The sequence below is a fragment of the Gavialis gangeticus genome, unplaced genomic scaffold (assembly GCF_001723915.1).
Source record: "Gavialis gangeticus isolate Ggan-Ray unplaced genomic scaffold, GavGan_comp1, whole genome shotgun sequence".
Taxonomy (NCBI): Eukaryota; Metazoa; Chordata; order Crocodylia; family Gavialidae; genus Gavialis; species Gavialis gangeticus.
The window spans coordinates 165,896,874-165,917,984 of NW_017729022.1; the positions used below are offsets into that span (position 1 = coordinate 165,896,874).

Genomic DNA, 21,111 nt, shown 5'->3' on the forward strand with positions numbered 1-21,111 from the left:
TAGTTTCTGTGTAAGGGATTTTAGCGATGGAAGCAAATTAGGTTTTTTTACAAGTAAGGAAATTCTGAATCAGCACTACAAAAGAGGGCCAAATCCTGTACTCTATGCTGAAGCAAAACCTCCACAGAATTTGACAGGAGTTTTGCTTGCGTCCAGCTAAGGACAGCAGGATTTGGCTCACAGGATCATAGCATCTGCCAAAGCAGTTGCACAGAATGAGGTTTATTCTTAGTAAGTATAATCCAATAAGAATATGTCTGTAGGTGTATGATAGGCCTATTTTTTCCATCATCTCTCTATCAGTCTGTGTTCTTTTTTGGATACCTATATATTGAATCCCATTTTAAATGACCAATGAAAGGATTTTCAAATGTCAGTCACATATTAAAACTAACTTTTAAAGCAATGATCAAATAAAACAGCACTGGAGATTGTCTGGAGAAAGTCATTTAACTAAGGGGGTTCTGCACTAAAGGCATTTATTTGAAATGCTTATCTAGTTCTGAAGTCAATGGAGTTGTATTATTTTGTGTTGATGGAACAGTGTAATCTAAATACAAAGTTTAAAAGAAAAGAAAATACATATGCACCTTCTTGCACATTCACAGACAACAATAACAAAAAATAGTAGGTACCTGTATTTCATTCTGGAGCCTGGAGCCCAATTCTCCCTTGGGCAAGTTTTATACTGGTATAACTGAGAAAACATTAGGGTGAATGAGGCCCCAATCTGTTAGCACAGTTCCTTAAGGATGGTTCCCTGTAGTTACCAATGACTTAATACCTTTGATTTGGAAGAAGAGGTGCAGCTGATGCAGTAAAAATACAAGCTTGGGAGTCAGGGGTAAAGGTTTTTATTTGCACTTAATATTCAGTGTCCTCTTCACCTTCCCCCACACTGCAAGTTTCGCACCAGAGTACCTTCTTTGACTTCAGCAGAGTTACTCCAGGTTACACCAATACAGATGGAAGGAGAAAAGCAATCCCTTCAATTCTGATGATATCAAGCAGCAGCACAACATAGGAAAAAAACATATCACAAATACAGTTCTACCAGAACCAGTGCAAAAAATGTGGGGGGGTGGTACAGGGAGGTCTAGAATTTCACAACTTAAAAAAGAGGAAGAAACAGAACTGTTCTCTTTCTTTCTTTGTGATGATTATTCTATGAGCATTCCACCAGAATGAATATTATGGTGTACCCAATATATTCTGTATCACAGAACATGTGTTTTACCTGGATGTCCCTGGAGTCTTCAACCAGCAGTTACAAACATACTGTCAGGGAGTACATACACACATCAAGATTGTTACTATAGTAGGTGGTCAGAACACTTACCGATCTCTCTTCTTTCTTGATTGCCCTGCAATTGTTACAAGTGTTTGTAGAGAGATATGTATTGACTCAATCAGCCTTACCTTCTTTCAGCATGCCAACTTTTAGACACTTCATGAAGCGGCAGGCTTGGCAGGATTTGCGTCTGCGCTTTGTGATTTCACATTCATTCGTTGCTGGGCAGCTGTATTCTATGTTACCTGAGGCATACAATTCAGAAAAAAGAAGCCAGTGAGAAATCTCAATCGATGGATCCCATTGTTATACGAACAAAACTCATGACACTGCTGGTATATTTTGTTTTGGAAAATATGAGCATCAGCCAAAAAGATCAAAGCACACCGGGCTACCATGTTTACAGCACATGAGTTTTGAAGCTAATGCTACCTGAGGGGGTGATGTGGCTAGCATCATGTCTGCCCATCTTTGTCTCCTTAGCCCAAGTACCCATTTACAGCTAGTTTGACTGGTGTCAGCATTCAGTACCAGTCTAAAGTCAGTACCAATCTAAAGCAAGATTACTGGATGCACAGCAAGCCACCTTAACTTTTGTGGAAATGCAGCTGATATTCAATTAAAAAAAAAATCAAATTCAGCCCCAGCTGCCCTTTTAGTTCATATGGCCACATATAAAAATGGCAGCATTAATGTGGACCTATATCCATCCTGCATACATTGCCTCAGCCAAAATCCTCCAGGTGGATTATGGCTGCCAGAGGCAACAGTATTCTGTGGAAGCTGGATCAAGGAATATCCCCACTATGTTACCTGGATCAGGCCCCTGGTCCAAAAATCCCACCCAGAAAGCCTCTTTTAAGTTTCTGGCCAGAGAAGGCCTTCAGAATGTAAGTTGTTGTGTCTGAGGGATTGTAAAACAAGATGTAAGAGCTGCATTGTTTTTTCTGCCCCTTTTCCGCAGGTCCATAAGGAAGAGCCAGTCTTCTTCTTGGTCAAGATCTGTTGCAATTAGCAACACAAAAGTTCCATCTTTGCCCTCCCAAATGACAGGCACAATGTCTCTGAAATCGGAAGACTCCGCTCACAGGAACACATTTCAAAAGGCCGTAATATATACTCCTTGCTACTCTAAGCTACCTCTTTATCCTCATTTGGGGTTTCAAGCACCACTGGACCTAAGGACCTATAAGGTCAATGCATTTAGGGAATCCAAGTATGAAGATTAAATTTGGCAACTTTCTAGATCCCTAGAAGTATGAGAGATTTTTGCCCCTTCTCCTTTGTCCCTAGCAAACAACTCAAGGCCTGGCAATCTTGATCCATAACTTTTAGCAGAGTAACCTCTTCACTTTGTTCTGAGCATCACAGTGAGTATAAACTGCACTCAACATTTAAGCATTAAAAGTTATTTCCTTTAAATGTTAAAAATTACAACAAACTTTCCCTTTTTTTGAGTATCTGAGACTGTGAAAAAAATGTTCTTCTGTTGCCACAATACTTCAGTATTTTTCAGTAAAAAGCTTAGCTCTTCTGTATATATCAATATACCCTATTATCCACAGCTAGATTTCATATGACAAATGTTGTGGTAGTCGGAAGTTTCATAAAGAAACTGACTTTGAAATAAAGTAGCTTCCCCATCAGCCCTGTCACATCTTGCTTTAAAAGTATTTCGTTACTTTCTAACCCTTTTCCCCTGTGATTAAGTGCATTAGTATCCTAATGAAAATGCATTCTGTTTATTGCCCTCTTGGGAAGTGGGAGGTCATCACACCAAATGCATAAATTGTCATCAGAGACAGTCCGAGCATAATTGCAATTTTGCTGCTCCATGTTTGCTGCACTCAGGGTCCGTCAAAGTCCCCTGAAACATGCGCAGATTCTAGTAATTAGCATAGAGTCTGCCTGGGACCACAGCATTGATGAAATATTTCAGAGTTAATCACACTTTGTAAACACTGATTTATATTGACTACCTTTCTCCAGACTGATGTCTCCTCATTAAATATCACATTAGTGGATTGCAGGATTGCACAAAGGCTCAAATGCTCAGCAACTGCTAATTCAACAGGAAGTAATACGTAAACCACTTATATCTATTGAAAATTGGTTAAGTATTTATGATAAAGAGGTCTGCATGGTGCAATATATGCAAGACAAGCCCATCAGAAATCTCTCACTAAATTAGCATTGTAACTTAATGCATTTTTGCCAATAAAACCAACAGACTTTGCACAACCTTAACAGGGCTGGACAAGCTTTATTCATTTAGAGTATTATTGTATGGCTGAATTAGTAATGCTTGCAAAAAGAGTGCATAATCAGGACATGTCTGATCACTCTGGAGTCTTGAATACACAACTTACAATTTGAATTAGGCCCTTCAGTTCCTCGCTAATAAGAAAAACACTGCTTAATACTATAACACTCAACCTTCTGTCCTTGCAGGTCAGATGAATGGTATGGGGCTGGTACACAGACCAGATCCCATGCACAAGGTTGGCATGCAAAGTTAACTGGTGCTCGCTGGATCTGGACATATGCTGGCCTGGCCCCACAAGCTGGATCCAGCCTCAAAATCTAGCACACAGTGCCACGTCATCCAGCCAGCAAGGCTCCTCACAGATCAAGACATTTGCCATCAGGGGAGCAACAATGAACATTGCCACCAAGTTTCTAGACCTGTGGGGAGACCCATGGGCCAGAAGATATGGCTTTAGGGGCTGGATATGGCCTGCAAGCCAGAGTATCACTGGCTTATTATATGCAGGCAATATGCAGTACAGTAAATTATGGGAAAGTGTCTGTCCAGAGGACTTATTTCTGGTAACAAAGATGGTAAAGAATATTTTGGGACCAAGGAGAAAAAGGATGTGGGGAACAAGACCTTGCCCCAAGGTCTACACCTTCCTTTCAGGCTGAACTACCTCCCTTCAATGAGATGTCTCCACCATCAGGCAATACCTGCTTTACAAGCACTTCAAAAACATTTAACTACAACATTATGTCATATAAGTTCTTATCCTTGCTCACAGAAAATGAAACAGAGGATCAGGAGAGGCTCAAGGTCAAAGAGGAAGCCAGGAACAGATGCAGGATTTGTATTCAAAACTTGCTAACTAATAATTCTGCACGCAAAACACTAACCACTGATTCCCTTTGTAGGGCAGCTAGTAATTTTCTGGATGAATCTAGAAAAATTACTATCTTTATGTAAGAGTGCAGGTGTAGATGCTGAAGTGAAGTGGGGTTGAACACTGGGAGACTGAGTGAAGAGAGTAATTTTCCATGGCATACAGTTCTAATTCATTATCCTGAAGGTTTCAGCTATATCAAAAACCTTGGGAAACAGGACTAGATGAAAAAGAAGTGTGTAAAGACTGTTGCACATAGCTGTCGTGCCACAGGAGTGACAACTGATTGTCTCAAAATGTTTATCAAGAGGGCAAATAAATAGGGTTATATGGCAACATTATTCCAATCACTTAGAATCCAATAATTTGGCAAAATAAGGAAGCTTTCTTTATCCATTTAAACTGTCTTGCTTTAATAAATCATTTTCTGTATCACAAGACTGATCTTAATTTCTCTGCTGCAAGTTCAGAGCATCTGTGATGAAGTCAATGGAGTTACCCTACTCAGGATTTACTTCTATAGTGAAGATCAAAATCTCTCTTGGTTGCAAATGAATGAGGAAATCACAATTTTAGCAATAATGAACAATACTTTAAAATGTGTCCAGAGTGTAAACGTTGTACTCAGAATCAGACAAGTCATCTCCATTCCATACACAGTCACATTAGTCTACTGAATGTCTCTGTACATAGGCTTAGGTTACTCATGAGCTGTCCTTGAAGCCTCCTTGAATTTTGTTGTTCTATAAATGAAAGTATATTATTCTAAAAATGTGCTGTCCCAAGCACCCACTAACATTATTACACCTATTTTGGTAACAGTTCAAATTTATTGCACCTTGCAGATCATAAGGTCTCTTGTTTTTCTTCAGCGTACTAAAAACTGTGGAAAAGACAAAACTGTTTTCTGCAAACACTTAGCTAACTCCACAGTTCAGAGTGTTGCATATACATGCTAAAGGCCATCGGAATTTAGGAGGATGTTTTATCATTCTCCGGTCCAGATTAGCTAGATAATGCTAGCGAGTGAATTGGGCAGCTACTACTAGCATAACTTGAGTTTGCCCCATTCTGTCAATAGTAGGAGAGGTAGTGGTGTTATACAAAGTCAACATGGCAGCTCAGGGTCTTTAAACTGGGTTGACAAGAGGAATAGAGCAATTTATAATATCTCCTGGCTGGTTTGCAGAACGAACTGGCTTCTGATTACTTATTTCAAAGTCTTTTGTACAATTAGTTTGCAGGCAATATAATTTTCTCACTTACTCCTTAATAGAATCTTGCAGTGAGCTGGCTAATAGAATAACAGGGTATATGTAAAACTCCTGCCTGAAATGCCAGTGGATAATTTGTATATTCCTTTCAGTAGCTTAATGGACTTTTACAGTTTGGCAGTTAAAGGGCTGAATAATGTAAATTAGTATGACGTTTCAAAATAAAAATATATGTCAAATCCTCACTTCCCACACACAACCGCCCTGTATTGCAATAATGCATTGGGATTTATATCAACCCTGAGTTCCTTTTCTTTCCTCTCACACAGAAAAATGTTTATTTTAAAGCATCTGCTTATTTTGCTAATGGTTTTAATTTTATTAACTGGGCCAAAAGGCATGAAAACACAAATGACATGTAGGGCATTACAAGGGAGATGTATCCATTAAAAAAAATAATGGTATTTGATCTTGAGTCAGCAATTAGAATGTTAAAGCATAAGTACATAATCTGTAGTCTGCCTGCTTTTAAATGCTTGGAGAGACAGCTTTTTTTTCACATGGCTCATTTTTTCCATAGGTAAAAGTACCAAATTTTCATCTTAAAGACAGAGATACCTAAAATAAAATAAGGCATTAGGGATTCCTTGTATGACACATGAGCCCCAAGAGGAGCTTGGAAATTGATGCAGCATGATATTTGGAGAACGAGTTGTTTTCTCAGTCAGGGTAAGTGAGTGGATATCACTGAGATCCTGGGACAGTCTTGGCAGCTACTCGTGCAAAGTGGCAGGTTAAGAAGTTTGGACCCTGAAAGTTCAAACCATAGAAGGTAAAAGGTGACTATACTAAAAATGTAGGGCCCTTATGCAGTAGAACCCTATCACAAATGTAAATCTGATCTGAAAGATTAAAAGTATTAGTAGTGGAAAGATGGCTCTGGGAATAGGTCCATTACTGTGTAAGAGGAGATATAGAAGAAGGTTGATAAAACAGGTTCTTCTGGAAACAGTAAGGATCATTAGTCCCTCATTACTAAATAAGGGACAAAATCCTTGGCAATTATTTCATCAATAGATTTCAAACTTCATTGCAAAAGGATTTCTTCCCTTTTTAAGGATGCAGGAATAAAGATAAAGTGGCTGGCAGAATGGATATATTCTATTTACGGCCGATCTGGGACTAGAAACCAGGTTTTCTTGGCTCCCACAGTAGTGCTATATCCACTGTACCATGACACAAAGCCCAGGAGGAGGGAAAGGGCTATCTAGGGGGGTGACATGATACAGTCACTGCCACTGCCACCACAGCCAGCTGCATCTCCTGAAGCCAGATCAGGAAGCAGCTGTGACAGGAATGCATGCTCTTGCCATTGCCCTTCCCGGTCCAATCCTGCATAGCGTCTCCTGGAAACAAGAGGCATACAGGGCAGGTGGAACTGTGCCGTGTGCCTCTGTTTTCAAGAGATACACTGGAACTGAACTGAGAAGCAGCTACAGGAACACACAGCTAAAGGCACACCTGCCTGCATTACATTATGTATGCAGGCATGCTGACTCTGCTGCAGCTCTTCTGTGTTCAGCTCCAATGTGCCTTCTGAAAACAGAGGTGCATGGGGCAGTTTCACCCCAAGAGGGCAACAGCCTGCAGACAGATGCTGCTGCCACCAGTCGCAGCTGTCCCATGCATCTCCATTTTCAGAAGGTGTGTTGAAGCTGAACCAAGAAGAGTTGCAGTAGAATACCTGCTTGCATACCGTAGTGCAAGCCGGCACGTCTTTCGCTTGCAGCTGCTTCTCAGTTTGGCTCTGACCTGTCTCCTGAAAACAAAGGTGCACAGGGCAGTTTCACCCTGCAGCAGTGGCAGCAGTGGCATCCCACTTGAGAATTACTAATCTGAATTGTGGGCAACCCCAAATTTTTGGTGCATGGAAAGACAGATCACTCCAACGACAAACAGTAAATATCCATAAGTTTTGGTCTGTAAGAATCAGCAGTTGACCAAGATTTTGATGCATTTCTTCAACTGTCAAAAAAATGGCAGCACAAGGGAACTGGTCTGTGAGCCACATACCACACCCAAGTTCAGGTATATCCAACCCAAATGTTACTCTATCTTCTGCCACCTTGCTTTATCTTTTTCTTTTAAAATATAAAGTAATAAAAATATAATGAAACTACCTGAAAGAAAAAAATCTGCTTTTAAGGGAAAAAGTAATTGATTACATTTTAAAAATAGAGAATGGATTATAAAAGCACTTAGAAACCATAGTGATGAGCATAGTATAAGAATCTGAACAAAACAGAATACTTTCAGAGAATTCCAGGACAGCAGGATGCTTGAAGAAGTAAATTGGCTGATTTAGGAAGAGAGAGAAGGAAAAAGTTTTCATTGGATTTGAAAATGAATTTGAATTTTCCAGGCCCTATATAAACTGAACAGAGGACCAAATAAAATTTGCTCATTCTTGCAAACCATACAGCTGAATGTAGAACTCAACTCAATACAAGTCACAAGGACTGTTTGTATGAATAAGGTTAGCAAGTTTGAAGTCAACCAGGATATTTTAAGCTTAATTCTAGGGCTAAGTGCAGACAGTCAAAAAGCCCACTGAATTGATCGGTCTTTGCAGGTTAATCTAAGCTGCAGAGATTGAACCCAGAAGCAAATGAAAAGAAATTCACTTTTGATTCAGGAAATGTAGCCACATGCCTTCATTGGCTCAAACCAGAAGCTGGGGAGTGCTAGAAGACACCTGCCAGCCACTGCCAAAGGGAAGAGAGCCCTCCAAGAATTTCCCCCCACCCTGCCTGCTGGAGCTGGAGAATTTCCCCCCACCCTGCCTGGGCAGATCGGGGGAGGCAGTAGCACTGAATTCATAAAAGCTTGAACAAGAACCAAGAACAGGTCCTTCTCTGAAAAATTATAACTGAATAACTATAAAAGCAGCCAATGCTCTGTATTCACTTGCTCTTCCTGATCCCCTGAGGTCTCTGGGATTTGCAGTCCACAATACCAGCAGCATGACTCTCAGGGCTGCTCATCACTTCCTCTTCCTGCTTCCAGGTGCCTCTGGGATTTGTAGTCCACAATCGCAGCCAGCACAAAGATTTTAGCAGGGCAGCTCTGTACTCAGAGAAAGATGAGTTGAACCCTCCTCCCTGGTCCCAAACCCCAGCTGGAATTTGCCAGGGGAGGGGGAGAGGGGAGGCATTGAGGCTACTATTGAGGCCAGTGAGCCAGCACTCACTGCTCCAGCTAGGTAGCAAAGGGTTAGGGACACAGCCCAGCCCAGGGCTAGAAAGCATACTGGGATGCTGTGGGAGTTTGATTTAAATTAAACCCAGAAGAGGTCTGCGACAGAAGTTTCATTAAGTGGTTTGACCTAAATCAGTGAAGTCTGATACTACATTCAGCCAGGTTTATCTTAAATCAGTTTCAGCCATTTTGAAACTTGTTTATGTGAACTGAACTTCTATTCTGCTACAGGTTTAAACCAGTTTCTGATCACTTAAACCAGTTTATGTGTAACTTCTGTCCCTAGCCTAGTTGACAAATTCAGTACCTCATCCAGGCCTCTACTTCACCCTAATTATGCAGGAAGTGCCTAAATTCAATTATATGCTATTTGAACCTAATTTCGCCTGCAACTGACATGTCCACAAGTTTTCATATGTTTGACAGCAGGAACAAAACTGTTAATGCACTATTAGAGAATGTTTTATAAATTTGACCTAAATGGCTTCATTTTTGTAGGTTTCTAAAACCATGTATGTATATACCAGTGGATTTTCCTAACACTAGAATTGCTTTCCTGTTAAATGGCTGATTTTGAAAAATCTCTACATGGCAAGTCAAGCATTTGGCAACAATACTTAGTTTGAAAAATATTAAACTCATTACATTTCAGTTTAAAAAGGACCATTATTACACTGTAGAAGAACTAAAAGCAATGTTCATCATTTGTAAAATGCAATTTTTCAAATGTTACTGTTCTGCTACCAGCAGTCCATGCACATGCAGGCTGGAGAAGAAATTATAAAGATCCTGTTTGGTACTGTTTTACATGAAATGATTGGGTCAGCTGCCTGATGTACAGTTGACAGATATCCACCATGAGAAAAAAGCATTACACGAGCCATGGTAGGACCAATACTACAAGGTGATAAGTGCCTAAGAAATACCACATATTCTTGACTTCTACTGGGGTCAACTTACTGCTTTGCAGTGGGAATTCATCGCAAGCCGGCCCTCCCAAGAGGTTGTAAGCACCTTACAGAATCACAGTAAACTCATCTCCTCAGCAGTCATGGCAGAAAGGTCTACGTCACAGGAACATGGAGACTCAATTGCGCTCTCTCTCTCCCCTCTCCTCCATCCCACCCATCCACTAATATTCTATCCACTGAACACATTGGCAGAGAGACTGGAGGAAGGTTGCAGTCACCCTGCTAAGTTTCTGTTCCACAGCTACACAGTGAACTTCAGTCTCTAGGACTGCCAATCTGGCAACTTCCACAAAAATAAAAAATATATAGAAAAGTTTTTAAAAACCACTTGCTGGCTAAGACCTCGTGTCTACTTTCAATCTAGACGGAGTTTTATAGGTGAGTCAGACATCTTCAGAAATTCAAGTTTATGGCAGCAATACAGAACCAGCCCTAATTATAAAGGCACCGACAGGTGCCACTGTACCCAGCACTATTAATAAACCATGTCTCTTTTCTAGTGTTTCTGATGGGTTTTAAACAGCCACGCCAAAATCAGAATCCTCATTCCTATTCTCCGGTAAGCTAAATGCAGCGTATAATTTACAAGGCTATAAAGGAAACAGGGATAGTAAAAATGATAGAACCACCAGTATCCTTTTAAACTTCTCTCTGTTCTCAGATTTCAGCATGTTTATATTTTATTGTCTCATCCTGTTTTGCTGCCATAGTTGCACAATGACATTATGAGGAGATGGAGGGATGTGTAGGAGGGAATTAAAAATACCTCCCCAAGATTTTGGTTGACTGATGGGCTCAGAGGAATCTGGGGGGAGAATCCATCCTTGCTTACTTAAAACATTCTTTACAGAAATGCTGATGTAAAGGCTTTTACTTATATAAGGAAGGTGAATGATTTAATCAGGTAATGATAGATTCAGGTGACACACAGTGTCAGGTTCACTGGAGGTCTGCCATCTTTGCACCAAAGCCAAGATCCACAGACTACTGCACCAAAGCTTCTAGTCTGCCCCTACCTTCCTATATGAGATGTAATCTTAGATGTTGAAAAGCCATATAAAATCTGTCTTTGTTTCCATTTCTTAAAAAAATCCTGTGCAGTGTCATTGCAGATGTAGCCAGCTGCAAGGTGTGTCTATTAACCTTTAGAAACCACCCAGGTCATGTGCAAACCAGAACTAAACTTTGTCATAGATTTTAAATGTCACCTTATCTGAATTTACATAACCAGTTCTACCTTTCCTGATTACCTTGCTGATTAAGAGAATATGTTTACTGTAAAGCATTTGCGAATGTGCAGATTAAATTGGCTCAGCAATGGGTAAATACTGTACTTAAAAGAGCACTAGAAAAATGGAATGCTATAGGGATAAAAACAACTTTGCACAACTCAAAAGGTAAAAGAGATGATCCAGTCCATGTGTATTGGTATATAGCTTGTGGTTTGAACAAGGTGTGGTGTGTACTTCAGGAGCTACACTACAGCAGCCCAGAAAAGCTGAAGGCTCTTAGGTAGTCAACATAAAGTGAGATAGTGGTCTCAGTCCAGTTCCTAAAGACCATAACTACTCACATGATGGAACATTTTTTGGCTACCCAGGCTGATATGTACCAGGACTGATGCACTCAGGATTAAGGTACATAAATGAGACAGCACCACATTTCTATTGTCTCACTAGCCATGCATTACCCAACCTGTGAATAAATGGAAGATTGCAGTCTACTGTGCTGTTCATCCAATGTTTTTTTGTGTCTGTTGGGGGCTGTGGGGGGAAGCAACTCTGGAATCACATGACTGTATCTGCAAATATATAAATTTGAGTGGCATCAACTTAATTGTTGACCAATAGGAAATAAAGTAAGCTGTGAAATCTTTGCAACAATCTTGCTACCCAGCTGTTGGCTCAGCAATTGGCTGTTCTTTTCATGTTGCATTTTCATTCTAGGTTAAGGACAATAGTCACTAGAGTTTTCTACTTAATTTAGGGACAGAAAAAAAAAGGACAGAAAATACTTCAAAACTTTTAAACCTCATGGGGCCAATCCTGCCCCTATTGAAGACAACAGGACTTCTGCCAGCTTTTTGGATGAAACTTTTGTTGAGTTAGAAGCACAGAGCAACTACATGTTTTTAAATGAAAAGCATGTATTAATTAGATTTTGACATGACAGTGTAAATAAAACCTATGAGATACAAATTTACATTGAGCTATTGTTACAAAATATATAGGACATGAAACACAGAGGCTCAGGCCAAGACCTTTGTACAGAGCTGAATCTAAAAATCTTGCTCTGTATTTCTATATTTTAATGAAATCTTTGAGTTTTCTAGATACTGTGGAGCACAGCAAAAACTGTGGAGAGACCCTAAAAATCAGTGGACCATGACTATTTTTAGCAATTGCTATTTTCTACTGTCCCTGATGGTAAGCCAATTTTGGGAAGGATTTGGCTGTGTGTGTATTTCTGTGAGACGTTTGCAATCAGCCGTCACGTAAATTATACAAGAAGCAACCTAAGAGTAGCAGCTCTGTGAGCATTAGGCTGAGCAGAGGGAACATCCAGTTCTTCCATCTCTTAGGTGATGTCAAAAAAACAGGTGGGCAGACTTCATTAGATTCTACTCAGACCTGAAGGGATCCTCATGGTGTATACTAAGCTGTGATTTTTTTCAATTAAATAATTATTTATTACCATTATTTCCAATCAATGCTGATGCCGTCTTTATTCCAAACTATTTACATGTATTTTTCAAAAGTCAGAGGTTTGTGAGCTATCTGCATGAAAAATGAATAAAATATTTAGCAAAGGAAGCTGTATATTGCTTTCATCCTCTCATAACTCAAAACTCTTAACAACATTTCCTCACGTTAGAACAAAATTAGCTGAAGATTATGCACTGTTTCAGCCTGAAGAGTTTTGCCTTTTTTTAAACAAAACCTTTCCATCTGAAAATGTGGAATTATCACTTACTAGTTACTAAATACTAGTAAACTTTTGTAAACACAATATATGTTCCTTTGACCTTTTGAATGAGGGTAAAACTTACTCTGTACGAAGAGCCAGGCCAGAGTAAGCCCTAGGCAACACAACAGTCTCTTTTGAGGGTTGAAGTAAAAGTTCTGTGGTGCTGGCTATCTTCACAAGTGTGAATGTCTCACTTTCGGTCTCAATATGCTCTTCTGAAGAAAACGGAAAGAACTCCCTTGACTTCAATGAAAAGTGTATCAGTCTCTTAGTGAGCACAAAACTGACTTCATGACCTGAGTGCATCAGCCCAACCTTGCACCTGCTGAAGTCAATGGGAGTCTTGCCAATAACTTCAATTGAGAAATGCTGTGAGCTATAATGTGAGCTCACTTAGTAGTCTATGAATAGTAACTTAGGGAAGTCTGATAAGTAACATGCAGCCTTTTACACAGAAATCTGTTTAATTCCCTAACAGAAGTGAAATATTATCATTTGAAAGAAATAATTCTTTTATTTCAGATAAGCAATTCTTACAAATTCTTACAAGTTTTTTGTTCCTTATTTATGTCCCTCTTTGTATCTGCATATCTTCTTATTTATTCTTATTTAATTATGAACTAAAACTGTTTATACCGATGTATAAACTGCAATATGAAACATGAACTCAGAGACTATATAGTGAAAAAGTAACTTCAAGAATATTTTGGCTAAATTCTGCCCTTTGTAGAAAATGACTACCAAAAAATCAAGAAGAGATATCCATACATGTTCAAATGCAAAGCCATCTCAGCTTACTCCTCCCCTAAACTGTAAAGGGCATCTTTGCCTTAGTTACTTTAGGTCACTTATGTCCTATAGTTTGATCCACCCAGATGCTCAATTTTCATTATCTTAGTACATTTTGAAAGCACTCAACACTTTCAGCTTGGACCTCTGGGCTAGGGAGAGAAGTTACACACAAACTGGTTTAAGTGATCAGAAACTGGTTTAAACCTGTAACAGAACAGAAACTCGGTACACATGAACCACTTTCAAAATGGCTGAAACTGGTTTAAGATAAACCTGGCTGAATATAGTATCAGACTTAACTGATTTAGGTCAAAACACTTCATGAAACTTCTGTCCCAGACCCCTTCCTGGCTTAAGTTAAATCAGAGTCCCCCAGCATCTCAGTATGCTTTCCAGCCCTGGGCTGGGCTGGGCTGGGCTGTCTGCTCCAGCAGAGAAGGGTTGGGGGTGGGGAGGAGAGAGAGAGGCAGGGACTGCCCCACCCCCCTGCCCTGCCCCGCCCCACCCCCTGGCAAACCCTGGCTGGGGTCTGGAGCCAAGGAGGAGAGATAAACCCCACTTCCCCTGAGTACAGTTTGCCCTGATCCTAAACTTGCTGAAAGTTACTGCTGGCTGCAACTGTGGAGTACACATCCTAGAGGTACCCGGAAAAGGGAGAGGAAGCAACCCTGCACAGTCCTGCTTCTGAGACGCTGGACTGCAAATTCGAGAGACCTTGGGAGCAGCAGGAAGAGGAAGTGCCAGAGATCTGTGCTCTAGCACCCCACAGCTTCTGGCCTGAGCCACTGCAGGTATGTGGCTGCATTTCCTGAATAAAAGGTAAATGTGTGTCATTGTTTTTCAGTTTAATCTTTGCAACTTAGACTAACTTGCAAAGACTAAATTGATTCAGCCTCAGTCTTTTTGAGTGTCTGTGCTTAGCCTTAGTCAATAACATTAATGAAGACAACCCTGTATGTTAAATGAAGGTGGCATCTTTCTATCCCTTCCTTGATTTCTTTTATTTTTGCTTTTCCATTCAATGCTTTTATTTGCCACATTGCATATTTTTCTTTGTCACTGTGCAGTGACACCTGCTGATGCACTTAGTACTGTATCCCTACTGAAAGCTTCTGCTCAGCTGCCAGCTCAAGTTGTATGGCCAAGTCCAAGTTGCTAATCTGGAGAATGATGTTTCTGTCTTGTACTTCAAGGCCCAGAAACTTGCTGTCTATGGTATGGGGTAAAATTGTACGCTATTCATCAATGCCAGAAGTCAAGGTTTTATTTAGTTAAAGGGTTAGCTTCTTTATTTCACAATGAAGACAGAACTAAAATAATGGTGTATCTATTTGGTTTGTAAGATACTTGTTGCACAGTAATTAAAGGTTCTTTATGAAAACCATGTTCCCTGAAGTTTAGTAGCTTCTAAATATCTATTACTCTACTGTATAAACTGTTGAACCTTCCTGATAATGTTCTTGAAGGTCAAAGGAAATTATCTAACTCAAAAGGTCTGACTTTTATGAAGCCACGGCCTGAGGTCTGTATGCATGTGTAATTACTGTAACTGCACTCAAACTGACTACGTAATGTACAAATGAATCTAAATAAGTGTACACTAACTCTGCAAACAAAGTGGCTTCAAACTTCATAACAACAATTATAATCTAATGTTCCTCTTTTGAAAATTGTAACAAACAGTTGCAACCTTATTAATATACAATGGCTGTTTTATATTAACATGGGCCCCAATTCAGAAAAGCTTTAACTTGATTAACTTTAATCACATGCTTAAGTCCCTTTGACAACAATGTAACACCAGAAACAATCTTAATAATCATTTGGTATCCACCTATACAACAGTAGAGCTGTCTGCCGTTACAAATCCAATATTGTATTCCTCATTCTACTGAAAACGTGTTTAATTGATTTTAATAGCAGTTTTGCCTGAGTAAGAAGTATATGACTAAGCCCATTGTATAGATCTAAGTAAAAGCTTCCAGGTGGGAAAGAGTGGGAAGCCTAGTGGAAGCCACTACTCGGCCTACTGAGGAAAGGGAACATCTCAAATTTCTGTAAAAAAAGGACAAACCTAAATGCCTGGCCACCAGCAGGCTGCAGAATCAGCAGCAGCATCCTGCTTTCCTCAGCAGCAATGCAAGGACTTTGGGGGAGAAGAGAAGTGAGAGGGGAAACTAAAAAAAATGGGTGCAGGGACTTTTAACAGTTTTATAGAAGGGCTCAAGAACACAGCTAGGAATGGCTAAATCAAAACAATGCTCCACCAAATTTATGTTAAATACGTAGTTATACAGTCAAGAAACTTAGGTCAAAATTTTCAAATAGGGGTGCCAGAAGCTAAGAAAATACACCCAAATTTAAGCTCTCTGGCACACGTGTCTTACTTTTCAAAGACACTGACTTCCTCATTGTGTTCAATGAGCTTTTCCAGGTGTTCGGAAACTTTGAAATATCAAGCCACTCTTGCTGAAGAGTTAAATTTGGGTCTGGGTGCTAGACCTTAATTTAATGTGACACTATATTCCAGAAGAGGCTGGGATTGGTCTCACATTCTTCAAACAAAACATCTTCAATTTGACTTGAGAAGATGAGATCTAAATGAAAGTAAACAGTTATTTTCTTTACATTGGCTTCCTGGGTAAAACCAGTGGACGTGCAAATTATCACATTTGTATCGTTTAATGCTGAAATACATGGTGGCTTTTGACAAGCATTAGAAGCAGGTTTGTAATGCGGATTATAGGACCAAGACTGAAGCTCACTAATTTATTTCACGTAGAATGTTATCTGAAAGATATTTGGTGAATCTGGTTAAGACTGCAGTAGGGTCTTAGAGGTGAAAGGCCAGGGACTAATCCACTGATGCACACAAAACACTACAGCATTACATTTTGTTTCATTTCTAAATGGATTAGAGCTTTAACAAAAATAAACTGGATTTCGCCAACCAGTGAAGTGCCATTTTACAACTAGGAGCAAAGTGTGCAGCAAGATGGCCCACTCAAGAGGTAGCCATGGCAACCTTCAGAAAACAACCAGTTTTCTTAACAGCAATTATTTATCCATGTCCCTGAGATCTCCCACTGAGGAAAAAAAAAGCCCAGAAACCTGAAGATGCGTAGGGTGCCACACAGTTTTGCCTACCTTTGACATTCAAAATAGAAATGCTTGTGGGCTGGACCTGACAGTCCTTTAGCTCAGACAGACCTCCCACATGAAGGCAAAAGGAGTTTTACATGAGTCAAGTCAGTTGTGCCAGATACTGGAAATATAAACAGTTCATGGGAGAAAGGAGGAAGAGGAATCACTGGGATTACACCATTTAACACAGCCAGAGAGAAGTGTGAACAAGCACTAACCTTGAATTGTCCTCTTGAAGAAAGCCTTGCAGGCCTCACAGGAAGCCACCCCATAGTGGTACCCTGATGCAATATCACCACACACCAAACACAGTCTTTTGGGCATCGAGTTCAGCATATATTCACACTTGGTCTGTGAATCTTCAGCAATGGTACTGGAGCAGTCATCATATCGTTTCCTGACTGGCACGTTGCCTCCAAGCCCCGTGGCGGAAGGGTAGAGGGGTGGCGAGTCCAGCCCATTCTGATGTCCATTCATGGTTGAACTATAGCTCCCACTGGCGTCTGAAGAGCCACCAGGGCTGTGGTGGTTGATGCTGTCCGTCAAAGAGGCGGGGCTTGATGGTTCCGTCTTGATATATGACGAACAGCTAGAATCAATGTGTCGATCTTTGCTTGACATTCTGCAGAGAAGCCTGCATTGTGGAAGAGAGGAGAAAAGAATCTGTGTATTAAAGACCGTGCTCTTTAAGACTGCTCTGCAAGGGCTAGGGACCGCACATCATTCATTCGTTAGTCAATACCTCTTGTTCTACATGAAGGTAATCAGCATAAGGGCATGACAGAGCTTTATCAAATCTTCAGACAGGCAGTAAACAAAAACTTTAAAGAGACCAAATCATCCACTCCACCTCCCCCCCCCAATTTTTCCAACTTCTAGGCTGTGTGTCAATTTCAAAGCAACTCTCTAAATTCGGAATTTGTCAACTGGTGAGTCAAAGAATTCAAAACCCCATTTGATTGCTAGAATGCATTTCATTTTCTCCCCCTGCAAAACTCCTTGCATAAATTCTACCTTCACTGAAATCAAACACTTCTAAGTTTGAACAGATAAATGTTTTGCTTGGTAACAAATGTTTGTCATCATATTTCAGTAAAGCATGACTGCACTGTCTATTGATCTGACCCTGGAATTCAGGAATAAGTCTCCCACTCACTTTTTTTTTTATTAAAATTGCTGCATTATATATAGCTATTTAGTAATGGAGTAACACATCATCTTGAGATTCTAACAAATAATTAAGGCTGGACTCCAGTTTCACAAAATCTAAGTAGAATGATTCATCAGCTCTGGCTGCAATTACTTTTTAGCCATTATCCTCAGACTAACCAGTAATAACTATGCCAGTACCCCATATATCTAGAACTCTATAGGAGTTGACATTTTACATGTTACATTCTGGGTAAAAAAAAATGGAGGAAATGGATAAAAGTTTTGTCTTTCAAAAGGTGAGATTCTTAACTGCCCTATTTCTTAATTCTTGCCTTTTCAGAGTTGAAAGCAGAGTAACAAGACTTTTACTCCGTACTCCCTGCCCCACACACCCACAAAAAAAAAATCTATTTCTTTTCTGCACCCAAAACTAAACTGCCCTTTTTGTTTTATTATCTGGAAAAGAATAATAACTGGGAAGTTTCTGATCAGATATTACCTTTCCTGTGTGCAGCTGTAATTATAAAGCCACAGTAGTAAATGGCTTGCTGAGCAAAGCCTTTGACACTCTTCTGAGAAGCTGCTAATGTACAGATGACAGTCCTGAGCAACTCTCCAGTGACTTTTTCTAAGCAGAAATACAACCACTACATAAGCTCACTCAAATTACAGTGATTCTCTCTCCTAGGACACTATGAGATCTTTTGAAAGGTGCTCCAAGGTGTGAGGAAATTAAGCAGGTGAATGTCACTGCCTGGCCCCCATTGCCCAGCCCCTCTCCAAGGAGGTAAAAATCATAATAAATGAATAGAACTAAATAAAATAAATAAATAGAACATGGCCCCTTGCTAGAAAAATCCATCTAGAGCAAGATGTCAACACAACTTTGGGTGTAGGTGGCCCTAGGGCATTGGTTAGCATCTCTTCACAGTGGTTAATTTTACTTTAAAAGACAAATTCCACGTGAACATGAAAAACAACCTGGCTGAGGTTTGGCAGGTTTTTTTCCCCTCTAAACTTAAAATCAGTATTTATTTGGGGTTGGGCAAACAGGAGGAGCGACTATTTTGTGTCAGCAGAGAAGCTAAGGAAATGGGAAGGTTAAAACCGTGAAAATATCTTATGGCACTGGACCATCTGCTTGTGCTGTCCTTTCCTCAAGAACTAGTGGGGGGAAGAAATCCCCTTGCCAGCCTGCACTAGTGCATGCCTTTCTTTTTGCACCTGCTGCCTTGTACCCGTCACTGTTAATGAGTGCCATAATTAATAGATAGCTCTCTCTTGTCTCTCTACTTGCACTCTGGGCTAAGCACTTTTCTCAAGTCAACGTTTGAAAGAAAGCGGGTCGGCACTGACTTACAGCAGCTCTGCGAATTCCTTTTAATTTAGAGCACTTACACCACCACTCCACTTATTACCTTATAATTACTGGACTGCTCTCACATACATTATGATCTTAGACTAGAGTTAGAAGTTATTAGGGTACTAAAACATGGTGTCTCTCTGTCTCTCTCTCTCTCTCTTCCTCTTTTTTGTGACACTGAATTTTATATTGCTATGATTAAAAATATCAATTATCTCTTTCGCAATCTACCAACTGGCGGGTTTTTTATTTCTCCGTGCTGGTCCTGAGGCCTTTGTATTGAATACAAGCACCTGGTCTTTCTGTCACCAGCTTTTTGTTGAGATTCCTTATGTCAAGTCTCACCATTACAACCACAGATGTGTTACTTCATGATCTCGAGTCTATCATCGCTGGGCTTGTGGTACATTCTTCTCTTTCTGAATCCTACAGGTAAATTTTCTCTAGGTAATGGAATAATTTATGAAGGTACATGTACTAACGTCACCCTTCCATTCCCAAAGCAATCATTTGCTTACTTCAGACTAAGTCAACAACTAATTAGTTGTCCAGATGCATGTTATCTTATCCAGTACAAAAGCAGGTCTCTCCCACTTGAAGCTGTCAGAACCAAAATTTAATCTGATTGTTTTATAAGATCAAGATCTGTTTAGGTAAGAGCCAGTCTGCTGATGCTTTTGAAGTCGCAGTTTCTAGTGCTAACCCAGGTGTATCTGCTTTTGGCTGCTGTTTAAATGGTGTAAACTGGATCGGTGCACATTAGGTGGGCAGAAATTTAGTTCAAACATTAACCACTCCAAGGAGCTGAGAAAATAGCTTTTGCTCTCAGTGGATGAAACTTGCTGCACTCCTTGCAGCAGCAGCAGAAGCTATGTGCATGCTTGGGCTGTTGACAAGTGTGTGGGAAACAGGCACATGTTTTCTGCTGACTTGAGTCTTTGCTTTTTGTGTCACTTCTGAACAGAAGAGGCTGAAGAGCCATCTACACCTAAAACAAGTTGGGCCACCATCATATTGATCATTTGGAATAATGCCTAAACCAGATTTCAGTAAGAGACTAGTTCCCTCCTAATTACAACTTAGCTCGTTACACTGAAGACTTCCTAGACACTATTGCATTATATTCTAAAACTACAGTTGGAGCTTAATTCTCTCTTCCTCTCTGTCTCTGAAATTCTACAGCTCTATTATTCAAGCCTGAAATATTCACAACTATCTATAAATTCAATTGTCAGCCGGTAGGTTTTATTCTAGACCTCACTTCAATCTAAAATTAGAGGCACTAAAATTCACATTAACTCTAAAAGGAATGTAGTGAATAAGACTTTATTTCAAAAGAACACCTTTTGGTCAGAAAGAGCTATTTTCAAGATGATGGCTTTATCTGCATTCAAACAGAATAAGCCCAATTCCACATTGTGCTGTTAATGCAGAATTTTTTTAGGTCACATTGGATTAATAAAAATCTAAATTTAGTTAAGGTTTATGAATAGAAATAACACATGTCATATAAAAGTGTACTATATTTATTTTAAAGTCTTGGTGGGGTTGTTTTTTTCTTTATTGTTATTTTCAGGCAAATAGTTGATAGCTCTACTGGAGGTGGAACATGCCCCTGTGTACTCTCTCAGAGATCTCTCTGCTACTCAAGAATAAACAGGAGGCAAACACCAGCTTAAAGGCCAACATTACCTTCAGTCACCAGAAAAGACCCTCATTTACTCTAACAAAACTTCCATTTCTGTATCCATGGACAATCCATTGTTAAGGCAGTGGGAAGCCTACTTCAAACTAAGTAAACAAAAAAAGTTCACACACTCAC

General features: G+C 39.9%; 1 protein-coding gene across 6 annotated transcripts in view; it reads right to left on the reverse strand.

Moving 5' to 3' along the window:
- Window positions 1–21,111, reverse strand: part of ESRRG (estrogen related receptor gamma) — a 617,448-nt gene that overhangs the window by 183,831 nt on the left and 412,506 nt on the right. For all 6 annotated transcript variants that reach the window (XM_019516458.1, XM_019516456.1, XM_019516457.1 and 3 more), the window contains exons 2-3: window positions 16,993–17,408; window positions 1,420–1,536 (exon numbers count right to left, since the gene is read on the reverse strand). In XM_019516458.1, the coding sequence (XP_019372003.1) occupies window positions 1,420–1,536; window positions 16,993–17,395 (520 nt within the window). In that variant the 5' untranslated portion in view covers window positions 17,396–17,408. The remainder of the gene's footprint in view (window positions 1–1,419; window positions 1,537–16,992; window positions 17,409–21,111) is intronic.